Source organism: Taeniopygia guttata, chromosome 1A (assembly GCF_048771995.1).
Source record: "Taeniopygia guttata chromosome 1A, bTaeGut7.mat, whole genome shotgun sequence".
Taxonomy (NCBI): domain Eukaryota; kingdom Metazoa; phylum Chordata; class Aves; order Passeriformes; family Estrildidae; genus Taeniopygia; species Taeniopygia guttata.
This window is the reverse complement of record NC_133025.1, coordinates 36,355,416-36,368,065: the sequence shown is the minus strand read 5'-3', so window position 1 is coordinate 36,368,065 and position 12,650 is coordinate 36,355,416. Positions and strand designations below refer to the sequence as shown.

At 39.7% G+C, this 12,650-nt stretch overlaps 1 protein-coding gene across 9 annotated transcripts in view; it reads left to right on the top strand.

Annotated features, from left to right (window-relative positions):
• The window catches only part of KCNC2 (potassium voltage-gated channel subfamily C member 2), a 99,782-nt gene that overhangs the window by 1,227 nt on the left and 85,905 nt on the right, over positions 1–12,650 (top strand). For 7 of the 9 annotated variants that reach the window (XM_041712764.2, XM_030260001.4, XM_030260049.4 and 4 more), the window contains exon 2: positions 130–887. In XM_041712764.2, the coding sequence (XP_041568698.2) occupies positions 255–887 (633 nt within the window). In that variant the 5' untranslated portion in view covers positions 130–254. The remainder of the gene's footprint in view (positions 1–129; positions 888–12,650) is intronic. The other 2 variants (XM_041712720.2, XM_041712738.2) reach the window with 1 other exon arrangement.

Below are 12,650 nucleotides of genomic sequence, written 5' to 3'. Positions count from 1 at the left end.
GCTCTCCCCGGAGTGCGGGTCCGCGGGAGATCTTGGGAGGGGCCTGGGACAGGCCGTGACCGCAGGGAACGGTGTTCCTACGGTGGTGTTTGTGGGGTTTCTCCTCGATTTCTTCTGTTTACGTTTAAGGCAGAAGCTCGTTCTCCACGGACCTGCCGGCGACCGGCTGCCCCCCGCCCAGCGACCGGCGCACCCCGCTCCCGAGCCCCGCCGCCGCCTCCCGCGCTCTCCCCAGTCATGTCCCACCCGGAGCGATGGGGAAGCTCGAGGACAACGAGAGGGTGATCCTCAACGTGGGGGGCACGCGGCACGAGACCTACCGCAGCACCCTGAAGACCCTGCCGGGGACCCGCCTGGCTCTGCTCGCCTGCGAGTCCCAGAGCGAGTCCCCGGGCGGCGAGGAGCCCCCGCCGCCCCCCAACCCGCCGCCGCCTCCGGCGGGCGGCTGCCCGGAGCCCGGCAGCGGCTGCAGCCCCCGGGGCAGCGGCGGCGCCAGCGAGTTCTTCTTTGACCGGCACCCAGGGGTCTTCGCCTATGTACTCAACTACTACCGCACCGGCAAGCTGCACTGCCCCGCCGACGTCTGCGGGCCGCTCTTCGAGGAGGAGCTGGCCTTCTGGGGCATCGACGAGACCGACGTGGAGCCCTGCTGCTGGATGACCTACCGCCAGCACCGCGACGCCGAGGAGGCCCTCGACATCTTCGAGGCACCCGACCTGCTGACGGGCGAGCCGCCCCCCGACGGCGACGACGACGACTTGGCCGCCAAGAGACTGGGCATCGAGGACGTGGGGGCGGCTGCCGAGGGCAAGGGCGGGCGCTGGCGGCGGCTGCAGCCCCGTGTCTGGGCGCTCTTCGAGGACCCTTACTCCTCCCGTGCCGCCAGGGTAAGCGCCGCCGGCCGGCGCTCCCCCAGGCGCTGGGGAGGCCGGGGGGCTGCCGGGGTCCCCCGAGCGGGAGCCGGCATCACGGGGGAGCTCGCCCCGCTCGGGCTGTGCGTGCGGAAGTGATGCTTTGGTGGGCCGCTGCAAGGGGGGCATTGGTCCACGTGGGGTGGTGATGCTTGCCCCCTGACATCTCCAGGCAAGGTCAGGCAGCACGGGGGTACCGCCCTGCCAGCATCCTTCCCATGGGAGTATAGGGGGTGAAGTGGGAGCTATGCTCCAAGAAACCTGCAAGGGAGCCATAGTCCCCCCCTGCCCTGTGTGGGGTTGTGGAGGAGGTGACTCGCTGGTGGACCTGTTTGTGTGTGGGTGTGAGCAGGAACAGCCCCAAGGCACCCTCATCCTCCCTGAGCGCCTGCATGAATGTGCGTTTGGGGCCGGGGCAGCTGGCCTGCGGTCTTGGGCTTGGGGTCAGGTGGTGACAGTGACTTAGGAGCGCAACCTCAGTCCATTCTGAGCTTTGCTCTGTCTGCCCTGGTATGGGATCCTGGTTCAACAAACTAAATGTGACAGGGGGTCACCCTGGCTCTTCCTCCATTGATTTCTCAGGGTGACCCTGGCTGGCTCAGTGACTGAGGGACTGGGTACAAGACAGTATGTGATCACACTGACTTTCTTTTACTTAGATAGGGATTTTAGATTTTTATGCTCACTACTTTTTACTTTGATGACTTGGATTTTAGTTCTGTCTTTTCATTGCAGTTGTCAGTGATGATGCAGGTTTGCTTTCTAATTCAGGGCTTTGGAGCAAACAAATGGTTGTAATTCCTTTGATGAAGTATGCAATGGTGTGTCTAATTTAACCAGAGCAGAAACCACCAGCAAATCCTCCCTGCAATACATGACAAAGGACTTGTAACAGGGAATACTTAATTATAAAATGGCAATAAGTATTTTGTAGTGTATATCAGAATTTCCACAAAGTATTTGGAGCTAAACCTCATTCTGCAGAAAGTGCGGTTCTGGTGGGTGTAATCTCCTAATCAGTTCGCGTATTCCGCTGGCAGTCTCACAGGTGTGCATATAAGTGTGTGGTTTAGTGACTTCTGGAATTGTACTCCATGGCATGATGCCGTTTCTACCACTTACCGTATGTGCTTATTGAGGTAAGTTAAACAGAAAGTAAAAGTCCTCACACTTATTACTGTCACTTACTGAGTGCCAATGTTGTTAAGTTTTTGAATGTTGCCTACCAGTATGTTTTCCCTCAAAATCTGGCTCTAGTTGATTCTTAAAATATGTTTTGAATAAAGAATGGGTTCTGAAGAAAAGCTACCAGAAGTGTCGATCTTTGCTCATCAGTGACATACCCTCATCTTACATCTCAGCTGCCGGATTCCTAAAGAAAATTTGGCTGTCGGTTTCCTGACAGACTGTAGTGTATGAGATGACTGCCCTACAGGTTTTCTTTCACCTACTGTCCTGTGGAAAGTTGCTGACAGTGTCAAAACTGCAGTTTTTATGATAGAGAATCTTCCTGCTCAACTTTCCTGGAGAGCTGAGGAGTACGGAGTAAATGTTAAATGGAAGATACCAGGAGAATTAGGAAGGTAGGCATGCTCTTGTGCCCTGGAGTTGAAGCTGGGTTTTCAGTCCAGTCTTTGACAGAACCTGTAAGCACTTGCTTTCCAAATTTTCCATCTGTACTAGGTCATCCTAAACCATTAGTGGTTTGGGTGAAGATATTTCAAGTTTGCAAAATGAATACTGTAATTAACACTATAGTAGGAAATTGCAGCATGGAAATATTAATCTCTTAGGGTATTTAACTTTTTATAACTTAATTGGTTTTAAAGATTTTATTCTGATTTCAAACCCAGGCATCCAGAATAAGGCAGTGTCAGAACTATATAAACCATGTCTAAATCTGTATTTTCATTTTCTGAAGCTCTATACTTGATCTTTCAGGTAGGGAGATAATTTTGAGAATTTTTGGTGAGTTTTAAAGCATTAAAGTGAATTTGTATTTAAGGACTCACATGCACTTAGTAAGCACTCTTGAACACAGTAATTTAAGGTGATGGTAACCTTAGTTTGGAACTGAGACATTATGTTTTTCCACACCTGAAACAAGAACCCTTATTTTCTCAGTATTCTGGCAAATACACTCTTGTTTTATGTCAGCAGAGATGATGACTAACTCTAAAAACATTTGAGTGAAATCCTGGGCTTACTGAAATCAAGACAAAACTCTGTGAATATCAGTCTTTGCCTCACAGTGTTAGTTACTGACTCATACACCACTTAGATTATGGTGGGGCTTCTTAGTGGTAAACTTTCCTAAGAACTGTGATAATCATTTTCTTTTAGCTTTACTGATTCAGGTTCACTAGTGTCTTTTTGGGGAATTAAGATGCTGATAAAATAGGATATTTTCTGTTAATGAAATGGTACTTAATATTTGTGATTTTCTTTATTCGAAACTGTGATCTCTAAAAATAGAAATTTATAGAAATTCAAATATAAGTTGCCATGGTAACCTCTTTGGGGATAGTGCACGCACAAGATTATTCTAGCAAGACCATCCAGTGATGTTATATAAATAGTGGAACTAGTTTGTTGACAAGAAGGTTTACTTTAGTTGAGATTCTAAAAAATTTCAACTTTTAGTGCATGCAATTTGATAGTCAGATAGTGACATCTACTAAACGTGGGGCTTGTTAATATGAAATACAATCCATGTATATATGGTTGCTTTGAAACCTGAAACACTTTCCTTTGTTTCCCAAGTTCAGGAGTTAGGTCTGATTGTTATTTCTGTCTTCATATTACCATTTTGGATTTCATAGACCGTGAAATGAAATTAAAGAGTGCAGCTGTACTCCTTTCGCTCCACGCGTAATAGAACGATCATTCACAAAAGGCTGTTTGACACAATGCTGTAATGTAGATATGAAAATCTACTGGCATAAGGTGCTGTCATAGGAGGAGGAGTGCTGGGCGACTGAATGTTTGTGCGTTGGTTTAAACCTCTCTGAAACAGACACCTAATTCTCATCTGGCTAAAACCTGTGCACTGGTTTGTTGGTTAATACCTGTAAGTGATTTTGGTGTCCAGTGGCTCTTAGGTGGTACTTGTTCGCTTTAGTAAAGTGCAAATATACATTTAAGTAGTTCGGAAGAAAACACAAGAGGCAATATTTAGTGCCGAGTTCAAAAAGTGTCTGCAGATGTTCAGCAAGAACTGGAATGCCAGTGCTCATCTCAGATATCATATTTCAAAGTAATTACCTCTAAAGCCTTTTTACTTTTGAATAGTAGTTGAAAAATGATGCTGTTTAAAGAAGTAATTAGTATTTGTCATTGATTTTCCCTAAAAATAATGGATTACTCTTGTACTGGGTGCAGGAATGCAAAAATGGCCCTGAAATTCACCAAGTCCATAGCTATATATCCTTAATGTTTTGGGAAGACTGTATATCTCTTCATGGATAAGGGGCAGCACCTGCCACATGGGGTAGTTAAGCAGTGCGGCAGTCAGCATGGCCCAGGGCACTTGAGCTGGCACTGCTGTTTGCAGCAGCTGAAGGCAGCTATGGTTTTTATCTCTAGGAAAGATCATCATTACTTGGTTTACAAGGAAATATAAATCCTAACTAGCAAGTATTTGTCAAGTTTGCTGTAAGTAAATATTCACTGCAATGCAAATAAATCCACAAAAGCCTTGCAGTCTAGGCATCAAGATATATCCTGTAAGTGTTCTTAAAAATACTGATGCTGCTTCACAGTGACATGGGGAGCTGTATTTGAGCAGTGGGTGGTATTTTTGGAGGGAAATAAAGTTCCCCTCTACTGCTTTGTATGATGTTAACTTGTCAGAGATTCCTTTCAGTGACCCATTGCATCTACGCCAGCTGTGGATATTTGGTGCAGTGAAGAATCAGCTGAAATGGGTGGGATGGGAGACAGGAAAAATATGATTTTATAGATTCCCTTGAGAGGCTAAAGATACAGAAATTATGTTGGAGAGCATTCTTATCAAAGATAACTTATGTCTTTATTTGGTGGCTTGCTTATGTTTTCTCCAGGTACCTAGATAGCTGTTTTGATACCTGTCAAGAAAGCCTTGATTTAGGAAGCCTGTCATGTACTACAGTGAATGACTGAAGTGAGTTATATTTTTAGGGCTTTGCCTGTTCTGATGCAAGACAGGTTTTAGTTTTGGTGGAAACAACACTGCTGCAGCAGTCTGAAATACTGTGAATGGAGTGGTGGACGTACATTAATCTCAGAATATGTTTGTAGATTAATAGTGAATAGCAAAGGTTAGCTTTCTTAACTGATAGGAAGCCCTTTAATACATAAATGGAAATCTTTACTCTGTCTCTTATTCAATAAGGAAAGCAGGTATACTTTAGATTTTACCATTCAATTATTATTTAGGCAGACATTTTGTGAAAATAGCACAAAGAAAATAGTTAAGGTTGATACTTCAAAGAGGGTATTCCTTTTTTTTTTTAATCAAAGCACTGGGTTTTTTTACAAGTGGGAAAAAAGTCAATTACATTAAATTATTGAGAAACAGTCATTCTGCTTGAAGCATTTATGCTATGGGAGCTCCCATGTATGCTATGGGAGCTGTCTTTTTTAAAGACACATCAAGTTGGTTCCTACTGACAAAAGTCATAATGCATTACTGTTACAGATATTCACACACTCTGTAGCTTCATGCATATATGGGCTGCCTAAATCACATTGTAACTAATTTTTATTAATTTGCTTCTGGCATGATGGCTTTAAAAAGTCCTGATTGGAAATTCTAGCTTAATACATGATGTATAATCAACTAGCTTGATCTACCCTAAGCGTAGATGGTTTCTGATGGTACTGACATCAGTGAGGTAAAATCAGCAAGATTTCTGCCTTCCTAACTTCTGCCTCTTCCTCTACAGCTGTTCTGCCTGATGCTGCTAGTGTTTCCATGGAAACAAGCCAGCTCTTCGCTTCCTCTTCCCATTGAAAACAGCCTTCTCACTGTCACTTATTCATCTGGGAAAATGATTTTGTCATGGCTCTGACATAAATGACACAGAGATGATCTGTCCTATCATTTCAGAAATAGATGCTATTAGGTATGTGCATGTGCATACATCCAGATTGTCCTTCAGTGACTGTAAAATAATTTGGTTAATGGACTTAGGTTGAATTTGCTTTGGTGTAACTGGAAGTGGAAAACAGCTAATTAGACACAGCCCAATATAGTAACAGTGTGAGAAATATTTTAAATTGAGAAATCTGGCAGACAATGTTCTCTTTTTTATGTAGTTAATATAGAATGTAGTATTTGTCATGTTTGTTTACAGTGATAAAATTCTTAAATGGCTTACTTTGAGGATGATAATTTGTTCTCAAACTGATTAAGATGGTGGTGGGAGGAATAGCTCACAACTTGGGATGAATATTGTATAGGTTTCAGTGCTACTGTCAGATGAGGAATCACATTATCATGGACATCATGTGATGGAGTCAGAATACAAAATAAGTGATGCAAGAAAACTGGTACCCTCAAGGTTCTTTTCTTAAGGTGTTTGGTACTTAGTCCAAAGTAAATATATCAATCAATACCTTGTGAAGAAATCAGCATTTTTGCTTGATTTGGTGAATTTGTGTTAAGTCATAATCAAAAAAGTTCAGAACTCAGACAAATTCCATATCCTTCACTGTAGGGACTTTAATACACTATAAGGGAAATTTGTGTAAAATTTGCCTATCCTTCTCTGCTTAGTGATCATTGGCAGAACGTGATTGTTCTCTTCCTGTGAAGGTGCCTTGCAACAGGGGTAGAAGAATAAAAGGAAAGGCTCCCTCTATAAATTTTTAATGTTTTAATAATCTCTTATAAAAGTGGTGTCCAGTAGTTTTAAGATGGAAGAAACAATTTCTTCTCACGATCAAGAGCTGTTTCAGCACTGTTCATTTCTCCAGAGATGGTTCCTGCTTGTCGTGTGATTCAGATTTGTGGCTCATCTTAGGGAAGGAATGTTTCCTTCAGCCATTACTGGAAAGAGAGGGTTTATGCTCTCCGTATTTAGCACCCAATGGAGGTAGTGTGTTCCCTTTTATTTCTCTTTACTAAACTTTTCTTTACACCTCACTTCTGTCAGCATGGTTTATAAAAACTTACTGATTCAGTGTAAAAATGGTGGGGATTTCTGCAGGTTTTTTTTTGTTGTTTAATTGTGAGTAAATTAGACAAATAAAATATGGGTATAGTAATATTCAGAATATCAAGCTATCAGCTGTCAGTCTACTTAGTGTATTTCTTATACAGTTCCTTTACATACTCTTGTTCTTTCACAAGCACACATTTTCCTAGTATAAATCAGTAATTGCATAGGAATAAAATTTTTATTTTACAGAAATGCTAAGTAAGGCTATTCAGTTATTTTATATGGAGAGGAAATACGGGAACTACGTCCAGTCTTACTTGTGCTCTTACTTCCGAAGAGCCTTCTCCCTGACACAAGGGCTGAAACATGGGAATACTTCACACGTCAGAAATAACTTATTGAATGAAATATTCACCTGGGGTAATGTGCAAGGACACAGTAATATAAATATAGCTTGATGATATTTATCAACATGATAAAAGAGATTCAAGTTGTAGTGATGACTTGGTACATTTTTTTCTCTATAGTAGTATACACATATATATATTGATATAACTAAATGGTAGTTTTGTCAGATACTATAGAAATAGCCGTAGAGAATGAACATGAATCACATGTTTTTGGGGCTTTTTGTTTTGTTCTACTAATTTGTTTAATTAACATCTTTGTTGGTATTTTACGATGACTAAAGCAGTTTTGAAAGAAAAGCTCCCCTTCCATCTGTTAATCGGAAGTGTTAAAAATAGAATGCCATCTAATCACATGAAATACAATGTCTTGTGATTTGTGATTTGCTTTACAGATTTCCTGGCTGAAGTGGTGGCTTGAAGCTTAAAAATCAAATCATCTAATTATGTATTACAGTAGTGTGTTGTTATTCTCCCTGGGGCTTTTAAGTTGAAACTTCTGAGGTGTTGCTGTGGTTTTGGTCTTTTTACCAGCAGGTTAATTATTTCAATAGTGTGACAATTCAGTTTTTTCTTGCTACAGACAGCCTTTTGTAGTTCTTAGTGTTTCTAGGTGAAACTTAGGTATTGGGTCTTTGATATACTCCAGCAAAAGGCTGCAAACAGAGAACAGTCTCTTAGCCCAATGCAGAATAGTGTGGTAGAGTTCATTAATATGCATGAAATACGACAGAATATGATCGAAGCTTGTTTCTGAAATAAGTATAATTTAAAATAAGTATAGTTTAAAGTGTTTGCATTTTCATTAGTGTATAGCATAGAGAATTGCATTTTTCCACTTTGCCTAGTCTTTATAAAATGGTAAGTATCCCTTGAAGATTGGCATTTGGCTTGGCTAATTTTTAGAGTACTAAAGATATAGTAGATATATAGCAGTAAACTTCTTTTTAACTGTTTAAATCTTACCCTAGGATAAATAATTCTTCTCTGGCAATGACTTTTACCCCACTAAAATGCTTGCTTTGATAAAAGCACAAAGCTATTCCAATATTAAGGACCTGATAGCACCTGGGATTTTAGAGCAACAGAAATAAAATGCTGAAACTCAGTTAATGGCAGAGAAAATTGCATTGGAGAAGACGAAATGTAGTGGAATTGAAAAGGGGGCTGCAGAACATTGCTGTGAAGTGCTGGGTACATGTTGTTGCCATAATGCAGAGCACAGGCTGAGTCCCTGACAATTTTGCAAGGGGACTGTGTTGATGCCTGCTGCAGCCCCAGGCAAGAGTTTGACCATCCCAAAAAGCACCCTGCTGCTGGTGGGCACTCTTAAGGGGTGGGGGGAATAACAATGTCTTCTAGTCACATTCCTGTTGGACTAAGTAATTTCTCAGATTGTGGACATTCACAAAATATATTAGGCTTTTGTATGCTCTGAACTATAAGATTTGGGATAATCAAATATGTAGTAATTAATATTTTATATAAAGACTGTGCAGTAACAAAATTTTAATATTTTTATTGATATAGATATAAATATTATTACAGGAAAATGTAAAAAGCCTTTTGAAGTATACACAATATCTGGGTATAAAATTTATTGAGTTCTCAGACAATATCAAATGAGATGTCCTCAATAGTCCTTATTTTTACATAGGTATTTAAAAATTCTCTGAACTTTTCAAGTGAGAAATAGTCTTTATTGGCAGTTGGTAGTCGTACTAATATGAATGGCAATTATGTTTAATAATTGGTTTCAGGCGTATCTTCATTTTCACAGGATAATTAAAAGCTGAAAGAGATATTTTTGATATTTTTATTTGTATCATCAAAAGTGTTACACATGTCTTTTTTGTGACAAGAATTTTTCAGTATTCTAAGTTTAATCCAGATATGGTTTGGAAAAGAACCTTACTTGTCTTCCTGGTTTTTGATCTCATTTGGGAAATAAATTTTCTTGCATTTGCAGTTCTAGATCTTTCATTTGAATTTGAGGCTGTAATCGATGCATAAGCACATCTGAATTTCATCTTGAACATTCTTCCCTTGGTCTGCAAAATTATTTTAAACAATTGTAAATAACAAAGTTGGGATGGAGTTATGCCTTTCTACACTTCCTGAGAAGGGAAAGTGGAGAGGGAGGTGCCGATCTCCTGGTATCCAGTAACAGGATGTGGAAATGGTTTAAAGGCTGTGTCAGAAGTTTAGGCTGGACACTAGGAACCATTTCTTTACTGAGAGGGTGGTCACACACTGGAAGAAGCTTCCTAGAGAAGTGGCCAATGTCCCAAGCCTGTCAGCATTTAAGAGGAATTTGGGCAATGCCCTTAAAACCATGCTTTACCTGTAGATTTGGCTATGAAATGGTCAAGCAGTTGGACCATGGGATTATTGTATGACCCTTTCAACTGAAAGAATCTATCCTATTCTAAAGATGTAAGTTCTGGTTTTCCAACCTTATCTTCTTTCTCTTACAATGGAAAAACAAATTCTTTTATTTAGTAATGATGGTGTTTCATATTTTCATGATTTAAAACCAAAAATGTGTATAATAAAAGACATATAATAAATAACATCATTTTTTATGGTAAAAATCAAACAGGGTGGGATTTCAGTGTAGGTATTGAGCATCAGCCTTGCTGTATAACTCATTATCTGGTAATACGTCACGTTAAATTGATTTAAACACTTTAAGCACCTTAATCCTTTGGCCAGTGAATTTTATTGCTGGCTATATTAGAGACTGTTTCAATATAGTTTCAAATTTGAGAATTGAGACTCCTGACATCAAGACAGAGTTATTTTCCTGATTGCCTAGGTGATATACCTGTGCAGCTTGGAAAGAAATGGCTGTGGTTGTGATTTGTCTCCAAAACAGGCATGTGAAACTAATAGTGCAGTGACCTGTGAATGGTCAACAAAACTGGTTTGATGCATTGCAGCTACAAGGTCTCCTTGGTTAGTCATTGCATTTTTTAAGTTTGTGTTTTGATAGCAGAAAAAAATGAAATAGGGGAATTAAAAATGAAAAAAAATATTTAATAACAGGGAAGATTATGTCCTGGGGAAAAAAAAACGAGCCATTATGGACGGAAGCAAATAACATGTTTTCATTGTCTTGATTTGTCAAATATGGCCAGCCAAACCTTAAAACTGGCAAAGATATTACAGGCTGCATGTGTGTTTCTTTTGACTATGTTTACTGTTTTAAGGATGAAAGATGCTGGGTTTTTATGAACTGCAGGTTTATCTAGTTAAACATCTTGCTTCAATTGCCATTTCCTTAATCTTTTAGTGAGATGGGAGTTTTGATCTTTCCGTCTTTTCAAAATTACTTCCCTAATGACTAGATGATGACATTTTTGAAACGGCTATGCTAAGTAGGTACAGTCTGCACCTCCATCCAGGAGCTGTGACAGCAGTAAGTGTCCCTCAGAACTATTCATTGAAGGCTCTCAAAATTGGTTCTTACTTGCTTCTTCACTTTTCAGCTGCACTGTGTTGCATTCAGCATCTTGCAATGTCACAGAGCAAATGACTAGCTATTCTAGCACTTCTGAATCAATGCTCTTTACAATGCTTTTTTATTAAAATTTACCATTTTAATATGGTTTGAAGTGCAATGATAGCTGTAGATACCTATCTACTGCAAATACTACTTTAGTAGCTGTGTTAGCAGTTTTTCTTTGAAAGTGTGATGGCTTGCCTCACTTACTGAAATGAAAACTCTGCATGATTTCAATGACTTTGTATTCTCAACAATTGAAAGACATTTAAATTTAGTATTTGGTAGCAGAAATGTACCCATTAGTCTCTAGAGAAGTGAAGGTGTAGTTTATGTTGGGTTTGTACTTCATTAGAGCAACCTCTCTTGCAATGCAGTCCTGACAGATTTGTAAGATGAAGGCATTACGCTTTGAAAAGTATGAAGAGCTAATTTTCTAAAATGTGAAGAAATATTAAAATCCTATTTTGTACTGCTGCTGTTTGTATCCTGCTTGCAAATAAGGATCAGGAGGTGTCTGTTAGTAATTACAATGAACAAACTTTGCAAATCTTGCTTTGTTTGTTTACTTGCAAAGCAATTTTAAAATAACAAGGTAATTGTTACAGTTTCCTAATCACAGGGTAAGTAAAATGTTTCCTCCAGAAACCCAAGCCTTGCCTGTGGTTGGGAAAGTCTTCAAAAAAGTGGAGGCTAAAGGAAAGTATATGACCTAAATTTTTCATTGCAATTCTACTGTTCAGACAAATAGTGTGACAACTGTGTGCACTGAAGAATTGTGAAAATGTGGCGAAATGTGAGTGTGAGACAGGAGGGAGAATGTTTGGGATCCTAGTGCTTCCAGACTTCAGGTGTTCTTATCCATATATATACAAATGTGGGTGCAAGTATTTTGTGTGTGTGTATAGATGGATGTACATGCACAGACACACACATACATTTATAAACAAACTAATACATAGATGTTTCTAACCTGTAATTATGGTAGTCAGTAAGATTTTCTTTTCTTTTTCTTTTTTTATTTCCCAATTTGTCCTTGAAGATTTTAACGAAGAAGGCTGCTTCTTCTATTTCGTTATTAATTCAGTGTTCTTGCTTTTACATGTTTAATTCGGTTCCTGGCTGTAAGTTTGAGTAGTTTTGTGGACTGCATGAGTATCTTGCATTTTTAGGCTATGATGGATCAATCTTACTAGATATGCATCTATATTACAATGTTGGCATACAGTAATTAATCATGTTTGATAACAGGAGTAGTGTTCCATTTGTTATAAATTTTATCTTACTGAATGTGGGAGAAACCTGAAGGAGTTGCGTAACTTAAGACATCTTATTTTCTGTGAACTGCTATCTCATCGGTGACTCTCAGGGCTGAATAAAGTTATTCTTGTTTGTCAAAACATACATTCTTTATGGCATTTTATAAGACATTTTAAGAAAGTCATGTCTCCCAGGGATGCAGTTCTCCCTCCTTCAGCTTTAGTAAGGGGAAACATTAAATGAAATGAGATTTGGGAATCATTTATATCAGGTCACGTTGATAACACACACAGTGATTTTTCATCTTTGAAGTATTCCAGCCTGTTTTATTATTAATCTGACTTTTTTCATTTACTTCTTTTTTTTTTGAAAGTAATAGAGGATCAGTTCAAGTTAAGTTCGTACATCTCTGCTTCTTGTGAGG